The sequence below is a fragment of the Schistocerca cancellata genome, chromosome 1 (assembly GCF_023864275.1).
Source record: "Schistocerca cancellata isolate TAMUIC-IGC-003103 chromosome 1, iqSchCanc2.1, whole genome shotgun sequence".
Classification (NCBI taxonomy): Eukaryota; Metazoa; Arthropoda; class Insecta; order Orthoptera; family Acrididae; genus Schistocerca; species Schistocerca cancellata.
Window position 1 is genome coordinate 355,052,375 of NC_064626.1, and position 16,560 is coordinate 355,068,934.

The following is a 16,560-nucleotide window of genomic DNA, read 5'->3' on the forward strand; positions in this document are numbered from 1 at the left end:
GACAATATTGCCCTCAAGTACATCGACCCTGTATAAACCCTCTACATATGATGTTCAATGAATTCGAAAGTAAAGTTCTATGTACTGACTTGGCAGAAAATCCTAAGAAATTTTGGTCTTATGTCAAAGCGGTAGGTGGATCAAAACAAAATGTCCAGACACTCTGTGACCAAAATGGTACTGAAACAGAGGATGACAGACTAAAGGCTGAAATACTAAATGTCTTTTTCCAAAGCTGTTTCACAGAGGAAGACTGCACTGTAGTTCCTTCTCTAGATTGTCGCATAGATGACATAATGGTAGATATCGAAACAGACGACAGAGGGATAGAGAAACAATTAAAATCGCTCAAAAGAGGAAAGGCCGCTGGACCTGATGGGATACCAGTTCGATTTTACACAGAGTACGCGAAGGAACTTGCCCCCCTTATTGCAGCGGTACACCGTAGGTCTCTAGAGGAGCGTAGCATTCCAAAGGATTGGAAAAGGGCACAGGTCATCTCCGTTTTCAAGAAGGGACGTCGAACAGATGTGCAGAACTATAGACCTATATCTCTAACGTCGATCAGTTGTAGAATTTTGGAACACATATTATGTTCGAGTATAATGACTTTTCTGGAGACAAGAAATCTACTCTGTAGGAATCAGCATGGGTTTCGAAAAAGACGGTTGTGTGAAACCCAGCTTGTGCTATTCGTCCACGAGACTCAGAGGGCCATAGACATGGGTTCACAGGTAGATGCCGTGTTTCTTGACTTCCGCAAGGCGTTCGATACAGTTCCCCACAGTCGTTTAATGAACAAAGTAAGAGCATATGGACTATCAGACCAATCGTGTGATTGGATTGAGGAGTTCCTAGATAACAGAACGCAGCATGTTATTCTCAATGGAGAGAAGTCTTCCGAAGTAAGAGTGATTTCAGGTGTGCCGCAGGGGAGTGTCATAGGACCGTTACTATTCACAATATACATTAATGACCTTGTGGATGACATCGGAAGTTCACTGAGGATTTTTGCAGATGATGCTGTGGTGTATCTAGAGGTTGTAACAATGGAAAATTGTACTGAAATGCAGGAGGATCTGCAGCGAATTGACGCATGGTGCAGGGAATGGCAATTGAATCTCAATGTAGACAAGTGTAATGTGCTGCGAATACATAGAAAGATAGATCCCTTATCATTTAGCTACAAAATAGCAGGTCAGCAACTGGAAGCAGTTAATTCCATAAATTATCTGGGAGTACGCATTAGGAGTGATTTAAAATGGAATGATCATATAAAGTTGATCGTCGGTAAAGCAGATGCCAGACTGAGATTCATTGGAAGAATCCTAAGGAAATGCAATCCGAAAACAAAGGAAGTAGGTTACAGTACGCTTGTTCGCCCACTGCTTGAATAATGCTCAGCAGTGTGGGATCCGTACCAGATAGGGTTGATAGAAGAGACAGAGAAGATCCAACGGAGAACAGCGCACTTCGTTACAGGATCATTTAGTAATCGCAAAAGCGTTACGGAGATGATAGATAAACTCCAGTGGATGACTCTGCAGGAGAGACGCTCAGTAGCTCGGTACGGGCTTTTGTTAAAGTTTTGAGAACATACCTTCACCGAAGAGTCAAGCAGTATATTGCTCCCTCCTACGTATATCTCGCGAAGAGACCATGAGGATAAAATCAGAGAGATTAGAGCCCACACAGAAGCATACCGACAATCCTTCTTTCCACGAACAATACGAGACTGGAATAGAAGGGAGAACCGATAGAGGTACTCAGGGTACCCTCCGCCACACACTGTCAGGTGGCTTGCGGAGTATGGATGTAGATGTAGATGTAGATACTCTTTCCACCTTTCTGCTTTCCCTTCTTAGCTTAGAACTGCTTTTCCATCTGAGCTCTTGATATTAATACGAGTAGTTCTCTTTTCTCCAAAGTTCTTTTTAAGCTTCCTGTAGGCAGTACCTATTTTACCCCTAGTGATACATCCTTACATTTGTCCTCTAGCCATCCCTGCTTAGCCATTTTGCACTTCCTGTCGATCTCATTTTTGAGACATTTTTACTCCTTTTTCTGTTTCATTTACTGCATTTTTATATTTTCTCCTTTCATGAATTAAATTCAATATCTCTTCTGTTACCCACGGATTTCTACTAGCCCTCGTCTTTTTACCTACTTGATCCCCTACTGCCTTCACTATTTCATCTCTCAAAACTACCCTTTCTTTTTCTACTGTACTCCTTTCTCCTGGATTTGTCAATTGTTCCATAATGCTCTCTTTGAAACTCTCTACAACCTCTGGTTCTTTCATTTCATCCAGGTCTTATCTCCTTAAATTCACACCTTTTTGCAGTTTCTTCAGTTTTAATATACAGCTCATGACCAACATATTGTGGTCAGAGTCCACATCTGCCCCTGGAAATATCTTACAATTTAAAACCTGGTTCCTAAATCTCTGTCTTACCATTATATAATCTATCTGAAGCCTTCCAGTGTCTTCAGGTCTCTTCCACATATATAACCTTCTTTCATGATTCTTAAACCAAGTGTTAGCTATGATTAAGTTGTGCTCTGTGCAAAATTCTACCAGGCAGCTTCCTCATTCATTCCTTACCCCCATTCCATATTCACCCCCTACTTTTCCTTCTCTTCCTTTTCCTACTATCGAATTCCAGTCCCCCATGACTATTAAATTTTTGTCTCCCTTCAGTATCTGAATAATTTCTTTTAGCTCATCGTACATTTCTTCAATCTCTCTGTCATCAGCGGAGCAAGTTGGCATATAAACTTGTACTACTGTGGTAGGCATGGGCTTCATGTCTATCTTGGCTACAAAAATGCGTTCATTATGCTGTTTGTAGTAATTTACCTGTGCTCATATCTATTTATCCATTATTAAAGTTACTACTGCATTACTCCTTGTATGATTTTGTATTTATAACCCTGTATTCACCTGATCAGAAGTCTTGTTCCTCCTGCCATCAAATTTCACTAATTCCCACTATAACTAACTTTAACCTATCCATTTCCCTTTTAAATTTTCTAACCTACCTGCCCGATTAAGGGATCTAACATTCCACACTCCAATCTGCAGAATGCCAGTTTTCTTTCTCCTGATAACTACTGTTTATTGTACAGTATCTCCTGAAATATGGGTTGTACAATGATATAATTCTGCAGGTACACTCAGTGGTATATGTGGATGCTGTCTGCAAACTGTGTTCCAAATAGAAACGGTAGTAATGAAGTAATAAATTAAAATGTCATGCCTAATGGCTGAAATCTGACTGCATGAACAGCCAAAATATTGTAAGAAATTTTTTTCTCCCTTTCATCATTTAGTGGGGACTGTCAGCAAGAAAATTTTTTGTAAAGGTTTGAAATTCTGTGTAAAATTTGTTAGAAGTTGCTAAGGGCTCTCATTTTCAGATACTGGATGAACATAATCTGGGTATTTGAGCACCGTCAGTTACACTGCCTCAAAACAAAGTAACTGTAGTAATTGTGTTAAGCTTTCAATGCAAGATTACATCTCTTAATGAGTAGATTTTTGACAGCATTTTAAATTTTCCATTCAGTCAATAATTACATGATTCAGAGAAATATTAGTAGCCTCACACAGCAGCAACATTACCCTGACCCTTGAAAGCAGAAGGAAGTAGAAGAAGAAGAAGACTTTATTCCCTAACATATGTTTCTGCCTGTTAAGAAACAAACTGTGCTGAATGACTTTTGATTTCCCTTACGCCACATCGCTGGCACATGTATCCGAGAGTTGGGTATGCTTAAAGCTACATATACGGTACGAAAAATTTAAGTTAGCTTTATATTATCTACTTCTCTGTAGACTCCATCACAGGATTGTAGGAATATCAACGAGTTTTATATTCACATTAACATTGGTCTAACTTAGGACTTTTATATCTGAATCTCTATGCTTTCCTACAACAACTTGTTGCTGAAGAGCCCATTTCTATATATTCCATATGTTGTTTCAAGATTGATTTCTTGCGAGTATGAGTCACTAGAGAAGGATATTCTGGCTATTATCATACCTATAGTAGGAAACCTCTCTCCCTTTTATCATTTAAGTCATACAGATGAAACTGATCACTTTCGCTGTGTTTAGCCTATTCTTAGACATGTGAAACAGATCAATCTAGTTCCTATTTATTTTATTAGTCTGCTTTGGAGAAATTCATTTCAAATCCAACAAGATATTGGGAATATATATAGCTAGTAAGGTGACTCTGCCATGTGCTAGGATCCCACCTTGCAGCAAGTTCTCCGCTATGTGACGTATGTGACTCGTGACTGGCCAACTTACCTCACCCACCTGTTGGTGAACAAGTTCAGTTTCTGGAAATGTACTCAGTTTTTAGTTGTTGATGATGTCTTCTTTTGGACACTGAGACTGATGCATGTTAGGTGGTCATCCCAGCAGAATTGTGCCAATGGGTATTGAGCTTGCAGGACCAAGGACAAAGGAGAACGTCCCACATGAAGGCATTAGCTTGCCAACATGTGTACTGACTGGTGATCAACAGCAAAATCAAAAGAATGTCTGCGGCTGAAAGATATGTGCATGGTACCAGGCAGCACCATCACACCTTTCAGACCCTGGCCTACTCGCCATCTCCCCTGGGACCATATCCATCTGTTCTATGGCCCCATTTTTGGTATCAACGTGGTAACTCATTGTAGGTGCTTACTCGAAGTACCCACATGTTGTGTTTATAGTATCCATCATTACCGATGTCATCCCACTACCTCAGCCCAGGTCTTTACTATCAAACAGTTGCCTCAGACATTGGTCTCCAACAATGGGATGCAATTCACAGCATCTGCCTAGAAGGATTTCTGTGAGAGCAGTGGCATGAGATATATTTGCAGCCCTCCAGTCCATCCTTCCTCAAATGATGAAATTGAACATCTCCTTCAGACTTTTAAGCAGCAGATGAAGAAACCAGTTGAATTCTCTGCCACTACATCAGCCCACATCCTGTTTTTTAGCACTTATCAAACAATGCCAATTCACAATTGTAGCCCCACTAAGGTCCTCCATGGATGGCAAACACAGATCCTGCTTCATCTTCTGCTCCCACCCTATTCAGAGTCCTGCTCCTGTCCCTGCCATTGTTATGAACCTGGCGTGCCTGTGTGGGCCTGCTCCTACAGGTTTACTGAGGTGTGGGTGCCAGCAACAGTGGTGGTGACCCTTGGGTGGCAAATTTTGTTGATCCAAACACAGAAGGAACTCAAACACTGCCACCATGACCAACTCTGGCCTCAAGTGCAGACACTACATTGGCCGCCATGTCCCTCGCCCTCTTCTGATGACAACGTGGAACCATGGCCAGCATCCCTGGCAGTTGCCTACAACTCCCGATGCTGAAGCAGTGATCCTTTCTTCATCCACATGGTTTGGGGGAACCAATGGCATGCTCATCACCAGTGATGGGACCGGGTCTTCACTTGTCCCTCCATTCCACCCACACTGCACCATATAGGGCATTTCTACCCATACATGAAGCCTTTTGGCGGAAAGGATCTGATATCTCGCTCCATGAAAGGAAATGGACCTAGATGTCCATTAGAGGGTATAATACCACTACAGTGCTGCACTTGCACTGCAAGCTCGCCACCCATCTCACCACGTGAATACAATGCCCAATAATGTTCTTTGCAGCCAATGTAAATACGGCTGCCCATTAAATAGCCAGTTAGCACTGTACTTACGTCTGATATTGTCAATTACTATCATCACTATACTATGGACTATTTGGTAGCAATCTCACTTAGCACTTCATGTTTCTCTCTGGTCACAATTCAGATTGTAACTCTCTTTGCTCTCAGCCTTTGGATTTAGTTGTGGAGAGGGACCCACTTGAATCTTGTTGTTGGATAGGTTGCTTTTGATTTGTCCTTGTCTGTGTCCTGTCCACCATCAGTCAGGTGTGTTTACTCAACTAACACTTGGTGTCATGTTCTCTTCCACAGGCAGCCCCCTTCTGCCTTACATCTTCATCCATTCTCTCCTGGGATCTGACATATGCACAGATATCTGGCTACTCACAGTTATGGCAGTGTTATGATGGATTAAATAGTATTAGTTCATGTCATTTTCCCACCATGCCAGGAAAGGTATATGATTTATTTAACTAAGATTTTGTCATTCTTATTCTTAACATGTTTCCATTCCATTTTCAAAGAAAAATGTAGGATTTAGTGTTAGTATTGAAAATTTATGATGTATCTCTTTCAACTAAATAACTAAAAGCTCACAAAAGTGGATCAGGTGCAAGTTTCAACCCTTAGTATTCTATAGTCCTCCCTGTAGGATGTCAATGTAGTAACTCTTCAATTATTGTACTCATACAAGCTGTATGAGTTTGATCTCATCTTCGTTCATCCACTACCACCAGTCCAGTCCAGCAGGCTTGCAAAGCCACAGCCACTGCTTTTTGGACAGCCAGTTATATAAATGCTATTGTTTTTGAATTGCCTTCAAAAATTTTATATTGCACTTGAATGTAACACAATCAACAATTTATTTTTTCTTGTATCCTTCTCCCATTAGGTGCAAGCCACTAATCACAGCAAAAATCATCATGCCACTTGGACCATTTTGAAGGGGAAGGAATGTAAATGTATAATTACTATTAATAACAAGCTTGCACTAGTCTTGATGCCTTCAGATTCTACTATCCAGACAGGGCAGGGAAGCAGGGGCTCACAAGCAGTACTGAAGTGTTGATGCTGCAGTGCCAGCACTGATAGTGTGATGCTGCACAAACAACCAATCAGCAGCACCAGAAAAATCATTTGAGGTTTGCCAATAGTGTGATTTGAAGGCTGCTCACACTCTCTATTCCTGGCCTCAATCAATCCTAAATCTTGACATGTGTTATGCCTCCCCAGGGCCTATGTAACCTTCTCTGAATAAACCATTTGTGTGTTAAGCATGCATTCTTATTAGCCCTAAATCTTCCTCCCATCCTGACATCAACTGCCTAACTTTGCTATTCTGTAGGGATTCACAGGATGTTGTCGCACTCACACCTTACAAAACTGTAATTTTCCCAACCAATTGTTGGGTAATGAAAGTTTCCTCCAATGATGACAGTATGACTGGGAAACATACATACTACTGAAATGAGGTTTTCTCTAATGTTAGCAGTTAAATCTGGCAGTGAGTCTGGTGGTCACCAGAAGTATCCATTTACAAGTTTATGTCCACTCTCAGTACTGAGTCACACCCAAACAATCTTGCAAGCACTTTCACATTCTATCTTAGTGGATTTGAATTTCTTGTCTACTGCAATGAAAATATTACCTCCATTTCCCATTGGCCTATTTTTGATAGACACTTAGATTTAACCCAAAAATCTTGATGTTGTCAATTTTGGGTTTTAGTCAGCTTTCTGTATCTAGCATTGTTGTAACATGGACACATAACACAACCATGAATGTTAGTACAACTTATTATACTGCGGCGTATACATCAACCACCATAACATACACTGAACATAATAAGATAAAGCAAATGTATGAAAGCAGTAATAACATGATAACTGAATGTGAGTGTAACATGGCAGGGTTTAAATAAGAATTTGCCTGTGGCAGGCTTTATCAGAAGTTCACAGTATTCCTCTTTCAAGGTACACTCTCACAGATGACAATACATGCTAATGCACATGGCTTTCAAGTGTGTGCACAGTATTTCAAGCATTACATTAGCTTCACTGCTTTTTAGGACTGCTTCGGACTCTGCCACTTACTGAGCAAGGTGGCGTAGTGGTTAGCACACTGGACTCACATTCAGGAGGACAATGGTTCAAACCTTCATCCAGCCATCCTGAGTTAGGTTTTCTGTGATTTCCCTAAATCACTTCAGGCAAATGCCAGCATGTCCCCTTTGAAAGGGCATGGCTGATTTCCTTCCCCATCCTTCCCAAACCCAATGGAATTGATGACCTTGCTGTTTGGTCCCCTCCCTCCAGGCCAACCGGCTCTGCCACTTTGTTGTGAATGTTCAGCAGCTGATTTCGTTAATGGTCTCATGCTGACTAAATGATCCCATAATGAAACATGCCGCTCTTTGTAGGATCTTCTCTGTCTTTGGTCAACATGGTATGGCTACAAGACTGATAGCAATAATAGTTGAACTAGTGTTACACTTTTTTTGTGGATGAAATAAATTTACTTAAGGTTATTCCAACGAATCGCAGGCTGGCATCTGCTTTTCTTATAATCTGTTTTATGTGGTCAAAGATTGTTCTGTATGGTACTTCTAGGTATTTTGTAGTAGTTATTGCTTTCACTGATTTGTCAGCAGTATTACAAACAAACAGCATTGGATATTAATATGTTATTCAGATTTCAGTGATTAATGAAGTATTCAATATGAATTCAATACTTTAGTTTGTGACACCCACACATATCTAATGCAGTGTAGTCATTTCTTGCCACATCTTAGTCTTGTAAAATTGATTATTGATTTTTTGTTTGTATGCAGTAACTATGAATAACTATAATAAAGTAAATGTTATTGTTTTTATGCAGTAACTAGAAATACCTTTTAATAAGGTGAATGTTGTTAGTTGAATTTAACATCAAACTGTGAAATTAAAATGATGAAACTGAATTATTTATATATGGCATAAATTATACATATTTGTGCAAAAAATATATTATTTAGTGAAAACAAATTATTTACATGAAAACTCATTAAACTGTTATTATGTGAGTGTGGGCAAATGATGGAGCTTAATACTAGTGTGAAAATCTACATAAAGTATCCGGGCATAGAACAATATGAAAACATTGATTTACAATGAAAAAAAGCAATTTCTATAAAAAAAAATGTGTATCAACTAAAGAAACTGAGAAATTTGCTATGTGAAGAACTATATGAAATTACTGTAATGTATTGAAGTTCCATTGTGATTCATTTTGTAATAATGAAATATACTGTAGTGATTGTTACAAAACTATAAACATATATATGAAAGAGGCCACAGGACGGTTGGATTTTGAGGATGGTTTGAGGAGGAGACTGTTTGTGCCTGGTTTGCATATTTCTTGAAAAAAATGAAAGCTGAAAAAGTGTCAAGTGTTCTATATTGACTGGACCCAGACCTAATCACCCTGTGACATAAAGACAAATATTTAAATTGTTTTGAGATTTAATAATTTAATAGTTTTATATTCATTGTTGGCATGTGGTGCTATAATACTGGTATGCAGCAGCTGATCATACTGAGTTTATTTTATTACTATAGTGGAAATTCTGGATGGAACAATATGTAAAATAAGGAAAGGCAACCACTCAGCCACAGAAGGCTGATGTGTGGAGCATAAAACATGTATATCAACCTATTTGTGGGGTATCTGGAGGTATCCTTCCTATCCAGTCAACACTTAAAACCCCTTGTCTGGTTCAGATTCATTGATGACTTCCTCATTATCTAGATTATGGGCAAGACAAACCTTTGCTCTTTCCTCCATAACTTCACAAACTATGCCCAAATCCGCTTCACAAGGTCCTTCTCTACTCAATGAACCACCTTCCTGGATGTTATCTCCATCACTCAGATGGTTCCGTAAATACTTCTGTTCATATAAAGCATGCCAACCATCAACAGTAAAAAGCCTCTCTTCCTTACAGCCATGGCACCTATGGACACCACATCTGTATTGGAAAGCAGGAGCTGTCAAAGTATAATGATAACATTATTGGAGCCTTTATTGACAAACAGTATCCTACCCAGCTCATCCACTAACAGGTCTTCTATGCCATCTTCTCCTCTGGCATCAGTCAATCTGTAAACCAGGCACTAGTCAGCCTTTCTCTGATCACCCAGTATCACTCTTACCTCAAAAAAATCAACTACAACCTTCACCAGGGCTTTGACTACCTCTCATCATGCATTGAGATGAGAGATATCCAACCTCCATAACCCAGAGTAATCTTCTGTACCCACCCAACCTACAGAATCAGAATATCCTTGACTGTCTCTACTCCAGTCCTGCACCCCACTAGTCATTCCCTTGTGGTTGGCCCAGGTGCAAGACATGTCACATACACTCACATATTACAGTCCAGTCACAGGGATTTCCTACCCAATAAAAGGCAGGGCCTTGAATGAAAGAAGCCATGTTATATACCAGCTATACTGCCATTTATTGCACAGCATTCCATGTAGGCATGACTAGTAACCAACTATCTACTCACATTAATGGCTGCTATCAAACTGTGGTGAACCACAAACTTGAGCATCAAATTGGTAAACATGCAACACATTACAACACAAATGACTTCAATAGCTGTTTCACTATGGGAGTCATTCAGATACTATCTTCCAGCATAAGATTCTACGCATGCAGATGAGAATTGTCTCTCCTGGATATCTGCACTCTCACAATCCCCATGGCCTAAATCTCTGCTAACTTGTTTCTTGTTTCCCACCACCACACCTTACCTTTCCCCTTCTTTCATCCACAACACTCTTTACCCATCCAGATCATGCACTGCCTTCTCCCAAATCTCTCTGCCCCCCTCACCTCATGTGGGCATTCTCTCTCTCTGTCTATCTCTATCTCTCCCTTTCCCACCCTTCTCCAGTTCTCTCTCCTCTCTCTGTCTACCTCTTCATCATCTCCACCTTTCTCTCCTCCCTTCCTCTCTATTCCTTTTGGTGCTCTATTCTCTGAACTCCTAGATCTCTCCTTTTCCCACCCCTCTCCAGTTCTCTCTCCTCTCTCTGTCTACCTCTTCATCATCTCCACCTTTCTCTCCTCCCTTCCTCTCTATTCCTTTTGATGCTCTATTCTCTGAACTCCTTTCATCTTGTTGGGCAGTCACTGAGTCATGTGTCAAAAGACCTGCCTCACTCTATCCCACTACCCCCTCCTTCCTTTGTGCATCCTTTCCTACCTCCTCTCCCCACCACCATCAGCCCAAGCAACTGCTTTAAATAATCAATAATAAGTCTTGCCATGGCTACGGGACTGTACATTTGGACATCTGTGTGGTTTTATGCTCTTTTACTAGAAAAAGAGCAAGAGTTCAAAAGCTGGTGTTAGTGTAAATACTGTTTTCTCTTACGTGTTTCTAAACTCCACACATCAGTCCACTATAGGTGAGTGGCCACTTGCCCTTATTTTACATATTATTACTGTTGGTTGATTTACAGGTGAAAGAACGCTTCAATCTTTTTGCCTTTATGTGCAATAAATTGCATTTGTTTACATTCAGGTTCAACAGCCTGTTTCTGCACATGTCCTCAATCCTCTGCAGGTCTTCCCGCATTATGTTACAGTTCCCTGGCGTTACTACCTTCTTATAGCCAACAGCATTGTGAATAGCCTAGTGGAGCTTCCAGTATGTCCCATTAGTATACATGCATACATGTTAACAGTAACAGACCTATCACACCCCTAAGGGAATGCCATTTATTTCATGGCAAATTGGAAGAAAACTTGTATTGTGTATAGAAATGGAAAAGAAACTAGTGTTTTACCTGCTTCACATAGAAGAGAAATTTCATGACTTCACATGTGGTGAACTATGTTGAATGGCTTACCAGTTAGCAACAAGGAATGAACTACAACAGTCATTTAGGGAGGGAGGGAGAAGCCAGGAAGAGTTTGAGCAGATCTATTTTTGTGACATCCTAAGAAACGGATAAGAATTAATTGTTTTTATGATATGAAGCATGAGGTATTGTAAGACCACAGGAGATGACACTCCAGTGTAATCATCATTGCTGAGGGAAAAATCCATATACATGTGGAGTCTTCTGAACATGGAAGAACTAAAATCATGATAGTCCAATACTAGGCCTGCATTGGTTGCTAGTGATTTGTTTTTCTCTCCTGCATCATTTGACGCTACACTGAATGTGGAAGAATTAAAATCGCACAAGGGTCCAATACTAGGCCTGTACTGATTGCCCTTAATTCATTTTTTCTCCCTGCAGTTTGTCACTACGTTTGATTTGATTTGATTTTTATTTTGTTCCTGTTGATTACATATTTTAAAAAGGATGTACTAGTAATATAGGATAAGTCAAGTGAACTACAAAATTGTGTGAGCATTTTATACATCATACAAATACTTATTTTCTATGAACAATTGATTGTGGAAAATATTACACACTGCATTTTACTGGTATAAGTTACAGTAAATGCTTAAACTAGCAGAATGAATGGAACTAAATCCCCTGTTGGCTTCTGAGTGTGGCACAGAAGCCATTTAATAACTCACACTTACACATGAAAGAACACAGATGTCAGTGTCACTACCATTTCAAAAATTCTTTACTATTTTTAGCTGCGTTTCACTCACAGTACTGTATGGTTTAAAAGGGAGTGATCGGTAAGCTGCACACTATGTAACTTCTTCAGTAGAAGATTCATAAATCAAGCGCACATTCATTTCACAATGACTGTTATGAACTGTGGAAAGGTAAATGGTTTATTAAGAAGGCCACACTATCACAGGTGAAAAAAAGCAAATTTTTTAACAGCATAATTTCTTCAAAATGTTATGGAACTAAAAAATCATGTGAAACCAAAATTATGAGTTCTCTTTTTTCACAAAGCAATCAAAACTTTTGATGAAAAAATAAGTTCACAAAATGATATGGCATAGTCTTATACACTTTCAAGTGTTTTACAGTGTGAAAATCACAAAAATTGATTTTCTCCCTTTCACAGAGTAGACAGTCAGGCTACTGGAGCACTGATTGCTCAATTGTGCCTCAGTAAAAGTTGAATACCATTGCTGCATAGGTCCAAAGGGACTACACTACCATCTGTTGGTGTTTCATGGAACTGTGTGCACAAAACAATTCAAGTGTGCACAAAAACCAATGCAAATCACTAGACTTCACCATCGATGTATGTGCATGTATTATTGATGTATGTTCATAATTGGTAATAAAGTGTGCATTAACTGCATTTACTCGCTTTCTGTATGTGTTCAGCACTGCAATCACTACACATTCCGGTTCCTAAAATGGGAGTGTGTAACTAATAGTGCATCCAAACATTTCTCCTCAGCTGACTCAAAGCTTTGAATTGTCATCAGTTTAAATATTTATTCTTTACATTAGACTGACACCTAACTTTTTCTGGGTGTTATTTTACAAATTAGATGAAAGCAAGAGCTAATTTGAATTGGGCTATTCAAACCAACATTTTGGTTAAGGACAACTTAACTCATTTTTCCATTTGATATACCTAAAGTTACCTGATCTATGAACTTCTGATGACGTAGGACAACATCTTCATAATCTTTTTTACAAGAACGTATCTTCAGCTCCATTTTGTGTTTTGATTGCTTCAGGGCCTCTTGTTGCTGAGATATGGCTTGGCGTGCCAATAAAAGACATCGGTCACGGTCTTCCAACTGCAGCTCTAGAGTCTTCACATGTTGTGTTAATCTGGCTTCATCTTTACTTGTTGTCTCTTCTATTGCTTTATAATTATTCCTACATGAAGGAAGAATGTTGAGAATATTTTAATATATTTCACAAAAAACAATGAAATTATTTCAGTTATATACAAATCTACATGCCAAACTGCTGCGCCACTCTTCCCCCCTTTCCCTCTGTTTCTCTCTCTCTCTCCTTCCTTCCTCTAACACCCATGAAGAGAGTTACATTGTGGGTAGCATCAATTACTTTGTGTGAACGTTTAGAGTGGCATGGTAAGCATGGCTGGAGTGGACATTAGGATGTAGTCAGGTCAGCCTCCTTAATTCTAATTAAGAAGTAATTAAGGACTTTCCCACCAGTCACCTGTCACAGTTAAGTGTGAAGAATGTCAGTTTCTACTTGCTCTGTCTCTACTAATGCATTCCTTTCCTTGGATGCATCCTTATGTTCTCTCCTTCATACTTGGAGTTACAAAATATGATGTAACAGGTGTGGCAGTGAAATAGGTGATTTGGTGACCCAGATAATAGCACATTACATTAGGAATCAGAAAACAAGAGTGGTGCCATTTGGACAACAAACCTTTGCCATTGACCCTGATGCCAATGTTCAGTCAAGATGGTGTCATGGCCCTCTGAGCAATGCACTGTTGCCACAAAGGCACTTTACAAAAATAACAACATCTATGTAGCCGTAAAGAGGTATTTCGTGTTCATTACAATCTCACGTCATGCCCCCATCGCATCGGCACATACTATGAGAAAAAGTGTACAGAACTTTGAGGGAACAAGTGATACAGTGCAAAAGAGGGGAGGAAGTGCAAAATGCTAGCAAACACCAGAAGTTGCTGCAACAGTGGAAGAAGCCTTCAGGCAAAATCACATGTGTTTTGAATGCAAGCATGTGCTACAACTTCACACATCAGATCACAAAGTACAGTGAATATGGCACACTCAGCTGCAATACCACCCGCACAAAATTCAAAGTGCAAAAACTTAATGTGGACGACTTCCCAAAGACACTATGCTTTTGCTGGGAATTGTTGGAATTTGTGAGCAACAACCCAGGCCTGTGTGACAATCTGCTCATGAATGATGAGGCCAAGTTTCATGTGCTAGTCTTTGTTAAAAAGCAAAAATGTAGATACTGGTTGTGTGAAAATCCTGAAAGGCTTCATCAAAAGACATTTCACAGTCAGAAAATTGTCATTCAGTGTGGCGAATGATTGTTTGGGAACATAGGGCTTTATTTTTTTTAAGACAATCACAGAAGTGCTGTTATTGTGAATACATAACACTATGTTCATTTGTCGAACCATTTCCTGGTGTGATAGCCTGCTGATCTTCCTGTAACTGCAAACACATTCTTCCAACTAGATAGTGCCACATGTCATACCTCGCGACATTCCATTAATGTGCTACAGAACATCTTTCCTGATCATCTCATCTCCAAGAATGGGGGTATTTCCTGGTCGCCAAATGCCCTGAGCTTTCAGTGTTTGATTTCTTTCTTTGGGGTCATTTGAAACCTCAGATCTTCCAGATCACCACAAATCATCCAAAAACAGAAGAATCAAATTTGGGAGAAAGTTAATCAAATTCCAGTGCCAGTCCTGCAAGATAATGTCTAACTTCTGTAAAATACTTCCAGTATGTGGGAAGGGAAATGGTGGCCACCTAAGTTAAGTTACTTTCAAGTGATGGGCATTTTAAAGTGCAAGCATTGTAAATTTATCTTGTATTTCTTTATAACACTGTGAATAAATTTATATCACTGGTGGAGGTTTCAAAATTGGCCATTTCACTGATGTATCTGTTACAATGGGTGATCAATGAAGAAAAGTCATATTTCCACAGTAGACATACTTCACATCGTCTAAATTGTCTGTAGCATTCACAAACAATGTTTTGTATTGTGTTCAAACACATTTTTTGCTGTTTATTATAACCACCCAAGTATTCTATATGCAATTACATGATAACTAAAGAACAGTTGTACAGCTATTAAAATTTATGCCTTCTCAGCAGCCACAAGTGTATCATTTGATTCATACATAATTGAGTAATTTGGCTAAGCATTAATATTATTTTAAACAAATATAAAGAGTACTATATATTATTCCATCTATTCAATGGATAACTGAACAAATCCCTTGCACCAACTTTGGAAAATAAATGAAACCTCAGAAAATTAGGAACAAAATATTATTCTTCTTTCTCTTCTAATACATTTCAAGCATTAGGCATTTGCCAGTTGTGATATCCATCTTTTTCTTGGTCTACCTGTACCTGAAGAAAAAGTTATAAAATATAATTCAAAATATTCTAGAATTCAAACTGAATAATTATTTCACATCTGCCATACCTTAAAGTTTCCTCGAGGTAAATTCTGTCTTTCTGCCTTTCACTGAAAGTGCACTGACTTGGGCTAATGAAATCTTTTACTTCTGTACTACTATGTTCTATTTCATCTAGATAAGATATTATATCTCTGAAACAGAAATGGAACACTCTTAAATAAAGTTCTCAATTTCTTAAAAAATACTACCTGTTTCATGGAACAGTTACAGAGACTCCCATCCAAAACAAAATTAGAGAATCACTTTACATAAAACAAATGTTATTTTTTATTAAATCATGACATTGACTAAAATGATGAAAAACTAACTACCTCTACATACAATGAGGTGACAAAAGTCATGGGATAGTGATATACATATATACAGCTTGTGGTAGTATTGCATACGCAATGTATAAAAGGACAGTACATTGGCGGAGCTCATATTTGTACTATGGTGATTCATGTGAAAAGGTTTCCAACATTATTATGGCTGCATGACAGGAACTAACAGACTTTGAATGGGGAATGGTAGTTGTAGCTAGATGGATGGAATATTCCATTTTGGAAATCATTAGGAAATTAAATATTCCAATATCCACTGTGACAAGAGTGTACCGAGAATACCAAATTTGAGGCATTACATCTCACCTCAGACAATGCACTGGCCAATTGTCCTCATTGTACAACTGAGAGCTGTGGCATATGCATAAAATTGTCTGTACTAACAGAAAAGCAATACTGGGTGAAATAAACACAGAAACCAGTGTGGGACATATGATGAATG

General features: G+C 39.0%; 1 protein-coding gene across 1 annotated transcript in view; it reads right to left on the reverse strand.

The window, feature by feature from the left end:
• The window catches only part of LOC126175867 (centrosomal protein of 131 kDa), a 104,581-nt gene that overhangs the window by 51,958 nt on the left and 36,063 nt on the right, over positions 1-16,560 (reverse strand). The window contains exons 4-5 of the mRNA XM_049922931.1: positions 15,801-15,926; positions 13,250-13,490 (exon numbers count right to left, since the gene is read on the reverse strand). Coding sequence (XP_049778888.1) covers positions 13,250-13,490; positions 15,801-15,926 — 367 coding nt within the window. The remainder of the gene's footprint in view (positions 1-13,249; positions 13,491-15,800; positions 15,927-16,560) is intronic.